The sequence below is a fragment of the Acanthisitta chloris genome, unplaced genomic scaffold (assembly GCF_000695815.1).
Source record: "Acanthisitta chloris isolate BGI_N310 unplaced genomic scaffold, ASM69581v1 scaffold45645, whole genome shotgun sequence".
NCBI lineage: Eukaryota > Metazoa > Chordata > Aves > Passeriformes > Acanthisittidae > Acanthisitta > Acanthisitta chloris.
In genome coordinates this window covers 6809-13426 of record NW_008672873.1, presented here as the reverse complement: position 1 = coordinate 13426, position 6618 = coordinate 6809, and the positions used below count along the sequence as shown (strand labels likewise).

Sequence of the window (6618 nt, the reverse complement as noted above, 5' to 3'; positions counted from 1 at the left end):
TGAACCAGAGCAGGTCAGAAGATGGGGCAGCCTTAGAACTTAAGAAGTTCTGGCACAGCATCTTGCTGCACCTGCAACATGCTTCACTGCCTTTTGTGCCTACAGTTAGAAATGGGCATGGGGATGCCTCATCCTCCACACACCTTAACCACATACCCTCATCTTCAATATATGTAGAACTTAATCTGTGCTGAAGTAAGAATTTTGCACCTGCTCATCTTTCTTAAGCAGGAGCTGGTCAGGATGAGGTGGCTGAAGCCACCAGTGTAGGAAGGACCTGCCATCCTGCAATGTGGTTCTAGGCAAAGAGGTGGTAAACTTCTGACTATTCCCCAGCCTGTGGCCCTGTTGGCTTTCCTTCTCAGCAGAAGCAAAACTGCAGGGAAGGGCTCTGTCACTGTCACCAGCTGCGTTGGGGGGTGGATTGGCTTTTTTATGGTTTAAGAAATTAGTGACGGCTTTAAAATTTCCACTATTTAAAACAGAAATTTCCCCCCATGCTATATCTTGCTAACACAAGAGGCTGAAAAAAGCCACATTGTCAAACAAAAGCTGGTTCCTGGTTCCATTCAAGGGAAACACAGGCCTAAATTCATGGAAGTGGTGGAAGAAAAAGAAATTCTCTCCATATTTTACCTGGTAGCTGAGGGGCTTAGGTACCCACCCAGAAAGTAAGAGGCTTTTGAGTCTGTTCCCTCCTCTGCTTGAAGTATGTGCATCACCTCTCTCTGACTATTCCTGTACTCACTGATCTGCCTAAGTGTCCTCTTGTTGATAATGCCTGATGTGCTAGTAACAGAAAAACAAAGGATGTGAATGTCTGAAAATGGGACAGTCCCCTTGCATTTAGATGCAGAACTGCAAACACAAAGAGCTGGGTTGCACTCCTGACTTTGTGTGTAGTTCTGTGTGCCAATTATCAAGCTGCTCTTTCTCCATCTCAAAACTGTAACGAACATGACCTCGCGTTTCTGGGCTCCTTGATTAGGGAAATCTAAATCATTGCAGTTTATCCCTGGATCATTGTAAAAACGCAGTATGAATACTTGAACAATTCACGTAGTTAAGAAAACTGATAAAGAACCCATATTTTTTAGAATACCACATTTGCAAGGGTTATTTTGCTGTGGGTATCACTTAGAGGAGCTGACCGTTTTCTGCACCATCCACAGCTTTGTCTGTGTCACTAAGTACCAGTTTTATACCAGGATGAAAAGATAGTCATGAGAACTTAAAACCTCTGCTCTATTTCAGATTATTAGATACTGCAGAGGAGGAGAAGGCCCAATCTGGGTGTCAGGTGAAAATAAGCCTGAAGAAAAAGATATCCCAAATTGCTTATGTGGTGCCAAAAGGATTTTTGAATTCCAGGTATGCAAACTCATTTAATAATAGTACAGGTAATGTATTTCAGACTTAACAGGATCTAATTGTATAGGTATTGGCTTATAATTAGAGCAAGGTGGTCAGTGTTGCTATAAACTGTGCTAAACTATTGTAGAGAGCCTTTACTTACTATTGTAACTGCCTTTTCCCACAATAATTTAATGTATACAAGGCAGGTTCCCATCAGGTAATTTGCACTATCCATAAAATGGTGCACTTGTGGCTTTGGCATAATCTCTTAAGTACTAGGAGTCTGGAACTGTATGTTTAAAGAAAAAAGAAAAGCCTTCATGATGTGAATTGTAAATGTGTCTGTCTGGAAGTATTCTGAATGCTAGAAGTGTATCTATGGTCAATACACTTCATGTCATGCAAAGGCAAAACAGAGTTAGGAAGGTAATTTCAAATGGAGGAAGGCTCACAAATTGGGCAAATAAAACTTCTACAGATAAAATAGGGTCATGCCTTTGATGCCCTGGGCGTCTGCTACGCTGCTTTGGGAGTTCCAGATTGATTTTATTTGAGCCGCTGCACAGATTGTAGCTTCAAGTGGTATTTCAGTGTAAGAGAACAAATTCTGTTACACCAAATGCAGAGCTCTTTTTCAGGAAGAGATGCAGGGAGAGGGGAGAAAGCTGTGGTCTGCTTCTAAACCCTCTGTTTTTCCTTGCAGATTATGCCACAGCTCCTGAACCACCTTCAGGTTGACAGCCTTGGAGAGAGCATTGACTGGGGAACACTGGTGGTGTACACTTGTGCTGACAACTGCGGTGAGGGAGACAAATACCTGGAAGAGTTCATATGGAAACAAGACTATGCTGCAGGCCATATTTAACCAAGCTGAGTCACCTAAATGGAATACTTGCCTTGTTTCAGTGCATCTCTGCACTTTGCAAGCAGGTAATTCAACTAAAGTCACTGATAACTGTGGATCTTGTAACAGTGATAAAACTACTATAAGTAGTTTTATAGTAGCTACTCGTGTAAGTAGTAGCTTGACACACTCTCTCTTGTGCTCCAGAGGAGCTTTTACTCCGGCCTGGTAATGAAGCCAGATGTATCTGTTCAGTGAGTTTCATTTTAAATCTCATTTCTGAATGTTTAAATAAATATGAAATACTTTTGGATTGATGAAATTCTCTTCTTGTTGGCGATGGAACTTCTAAAAATGAAGATAGTTGTCTGTCAGGATTTTCTTTGCGCTACTCAAAAATTAGCATTCATTCAGAGAAGAGCAGACTACTGTAAACTCACTTGAGTGCTTATGCTCAGGAGGTGTACAGGAGCCTTAGCTAAGACCAAGCTGTGTAGCCTTTTGCTGTGGAACTTAAATTTGCTGTTCTGATTGAGTGGGTTACTCGAGCTAAAATGCACAAAAAATGTTTTCTCTGAATTAAAACTATTAACCCTATACAGAAACAGTTTAACTCAGTTATCTTGTGCAGAAGCAGTTTAAAGAAAGTCAGAGCATACCAGAGCACATTTGTATTGTTACATACTGCCTGTAGCAGCAGAGTTTCAAGCTGAATCGTACCTTAACTGCCATCTTTGAAGAGGTTTAAAAATAAGTGCTCTCTGCAGTGATTCTTCTGCTACTTAACTGCCAGGTAGCTGAGGTGAGAGAATAGTGAAATCCTAATGCCGAGTTTACTTTGGTAGTTGCTTAAGTACTTCTATGGCTATAGCTACATTTACAGAAAATGCTTTTTTGTCTGTGTCAGTATAGACTTGACTTCAGTTACATATTCCCTGATCCTGCTCAAACCAAACATGTCTGCTTACCAGTGATTCTGAAAGTGATTTTATGAAAGCCCTAGGCCCGCTATGGGGTTTTTGAAGTCATTTAAATGTTGGATATTAATCATTTAAATGCTGGAAAAGTTGAAGGAGGAGAAGTTCAGGTTAGATATTAGGAAAAAGTTTTTTACTGTGAGGGTGGTGAGACACTGGCACAGGTTGCCCAGGGAGGCAGTGGATGCCCCAGCCCTGGCAGTGTTCAAAGTCAGGTTGGACGAGGCCTTGAGCAACCTGGTCTAGTGGGGAGGTGTCCCTGCCCATGGCAGGGGGTTGGGACTAAATGATCTATAAAGTCCATTCCAACCCCCAAAATTCTATGATTCTATGAAATACTCAAATGAGCAGGCAGAAAATGCTGTACCTGCAAGCATTTTTGTCACCACAGGACTTAATTTCTAGAAGGGTAGTTTTAAGCCTTGGGATGTGTCATGAATCAGCAAAGAGCATCTTAAGTCACTGTAGTGCAGCTCAGCTGGCTTTATTGAAAACCATCCCACAGTTACTTAAGGGTCCAAGCTTTCCTGGGAAGTTGAAGAGTTTTGTAGATAAGTTCAGAGTCCTGCAAAAGCATGGATGGTCAAACAGTTATGGTCAGTCAAGAACACTCAGGAATGCTCATGAGCTCACACCATGGAGTGTCATGGCACTGAAAGTGATGCAGCGTTTGAGTATCTTGAACTTATCCTGGCACAGCTACACGATTAAACAACCTTTTTCTGGTAAGATCCATGAAACCAATTATTAAAGTAGCTGGGGAAACACTGGTGTAGAGAGAAGACTGAAGATTAAGGTCACCTAGGATTTGCAAATGGAGCAGTGTCAAAGCCAGCCAAAACTTCAATTTATCTTGAATGAAACACCATCTTAGTAGAGAGAGTGTGGTTTACATTTGAGTTAGTTTTAGATAAAAGCTGTTTGAAATAATGTGCAAATCATGGAGAGGTTACTACTAGTGGATATTTACTGAAGTAAAAAGTTTATTTTTAGTTCTCAGCCCATTAAGCTTCAAGCACAGTTCAGAAGGAGATTATGTACATACTGACTCTAGTCGAAAGGGCTTTGCCATTTTACAGGAACACTAATATAGTGAGACTGTCATAGCTGGTAAAATACAAAAGTAGTAATTTAAAGAAATTCTAGAAGCTAAGCAGGGATCTTTTTGTCCCATTTAGTCAAGTGTAGCCATTTAAGACTTGCCTAAATCCCATCTGTTGAACAGAAGGCAACACGAACACAAACTTCTTTAACCAGTCATCTCTTTAGCTTTAACACGCTGGAAATACTCAAAGTAGACATTGCCAAGGCTGTGACTGCTGGTAAGCAAGCCAGAGCATTGTTAAGATTCTCTCAAAATGACAAGTCACTTACAGCAGTTCATGTGCTAGTAAGAAATCCAGATTAAATGTTAAAAAGATTAAAAAAAGTCCAATGTATTTCACTCTACCAGCTGGGTAATTTTAAAATTTATTAAGACATTTCCCATACTTGTATAAACAGGGTTTATTGTACATGTGGAGTTGAAGAAGGAAAGAGAAGAAAGGTATATATTATATATATATGTACAGTGAGCCATTTTCATTAATAAATTTATTCTATCTTGCTTAATACTGGAAAGAGGGAATGTGTCTGGCACCAAAGAAATTTAAAATTGAAAAAAATTTAAAAGCTAAAGTTCTGAAAATTATAAAAACCATGGTCTTATGGAAGGAAGTTAAAACATATATACATGGCAATTGAAGTGGTTTATACACTGAGTGACACAGTTGCATTTGTCTTTAAACCAACTTACAGATCTTCTATTAATAGAACTGGCATTAAAACTATTTAAAAGCTAGAATATAAATAAAAATTGGAGGGGCTGATCCAGGAACAGCCCAGTAAAGCAACTCACAGTAACTCAGTAGACATATTCAAGAATACAGTTCCCCTTGAGCATCAGGGAAGTAGGCACTAACTGGGAAATAGTCCAAGTCCTGGTGTTGCAGTTGCACTGGAAGTCCATCTCTTGTTACTGCTGTGCCATACACAATACCTTGTAAAATATACCCCTGATTTCTCTGAAACATATAGAAACTGTTATGTTGTCTTTCTGAATCCCTTTAAAATAGGATAGATGTTTTCAAATGCTTCATAGATTTCTGCTCGTACTTTAGCACCTGGAAAAAGAGAGGGAATTAAGTTACTTTGTACCTTTCACCAAATACTTATTTTCAGCTTTTAGCATGTTGATTTGACTGCAACTCTGTACAAACCTATGTACATCCATAAATCCTTATTTTTACGTCTTTTTTTGAACACATTCCATAGTGAGCATACATAACCAGCCTTCTGGCTGTTTAGTCTGACAACTGTTAAAACTTTGATTAGCATCTCTGTGCTGATGCTATACTTGCAAATGGGATTTTCCTATACATAATTTCCACAGGAGACCCAACTACAAAGCACAGACCTGCAGGATGTTTCTGCAGAAAGGCCTAACTGGTGGAGCTTCTTTTGAGAGTGTGAACATCTGGGGGAGGAAGGTCTGGCAATGGAGACAGCAGCAGAGGCCTGCTACACCCCATACTGCAGGGACATGATCCTTCTTTTGTCTGAGAGTCTTGTGGGTTTGTTTCTACATAGTATGACACAGCATGAGGGGAAAAGGAAGGCTGTACGTGGAATGCCTGAGACTGAGGAGGTTGTAGAGCTCAGGTACCTCTCCTTTTTGGCTGCTGTATAATGAGAGAATGGCAGCAACCTCCAGCCAAGCTGCCAAAGAACAGCTAGCTCAGTCACACATACTCAGCCCACAGAAAGAGTCTTTCAGATTTTGTCATAAAGTTTACCTGCACTCTTACAGTTTCTTGGGCATCTGCATACTTGATTAGGATTTGTGATCAGTTCATATGAATCTATCCCAAACATGCTGTTGCTTTGTGGGTTCTCAACCACAGAATACTAACTCTTCTTTCTCAGGACAGTCATCTCTAAAAGAAAGTACCTGGCAGCTCACATGCCTCTGGTGTCACCATGTGTTCTCTGCAACACACTCTAAATCTCACCTATTGGAGTAAGATCCTGTCTTCACTTACCAGTTAAAACCACTTTTCCAGAAACAAAAATAAGCAGCACAATTCTTGGCTTGATCATTCTGTAGATTAAGCCAGGAAACAATTCTGGCTCATAGCTGTAAGAGAAGAGAGTGACAGTGTTTAAATGTGCTCGCAGACACACACTCCACCATATCATCTGCGGGACTGGGCAGAGCAGACTTCAGTGAAACTTGCAGAGGGTAGCAGGGAAAATGGTTTTGATGGGTTCATATTTGGCAGCCTCAGTTAGACGTGAGGCAGCACAGAGATGGGAACAAAGACGCAGATTTCCCTGTGGTGCAAGGAAATAATCCAAACAGATGTCACTCTTCAACTAGTGAGTATGCAACAAGAATGAAAC

At 40.5% G+C, this 6618-nt stretch overlaps 2 protein-coding genes across 3 annotated transcripts in view; one reads left to right on the top strand and one right to left on the bottom strand.

The window, feature by feature from the left end:
• The window catches only part of PDCD2 (programmed cell death 2), a gene marked incomplete at its 5' end in the record, with an annotated part of 3507 nt that extends 1286 nt beyond the window's left edge, over nucleotides 1-2221 (top strand). The window contains 3 exon segments of the mRNA XM_009074670.1: nucleotides 1-13; nucleotides 1255-1371; nucleotides 2060-2221. The exon segment at nucleotides 1-13 is cut by the window's left edge and continues 94 nt beyond it. Coding sequence (XP_009072918.1) covers nucleotides 1-13; nucleotides 1255-1371; nucleotides 2060-2221 — 292 coding nt within the window.
• A 2449-nt stretch (nucleotides 2222-4670) lies between these two features.
• TBP (TATA box binding protein) overlaps nucleotides 4671-6618 on the bottom strand; it is a 7579-nt gene continuing 5631 nt past the window's right edge. Inside the window, exons 6-7 of one of the 2 annotated variants that reach the window (XM_009074668.1) lie at nucleotides 6258-6365; nucleotides 4671-5339 (exon numbers count right to left, since the gene is read on the bottom strand). In XM_009074668.1, the coding sequence (XP_009072916.1) occupies nucleotides 5260-5339; nucleotides 6258-6365 (188 nt within the window). In that variant the 3' untranslated portion in view covers nucleotides 4671-5259. The remainder of the gene's footprint in view (nucleotides 5340-6257; nucleotides 6366-6618) is intronic. The other variant, XM_009074669.1, reaches the window with a different exon arrangement.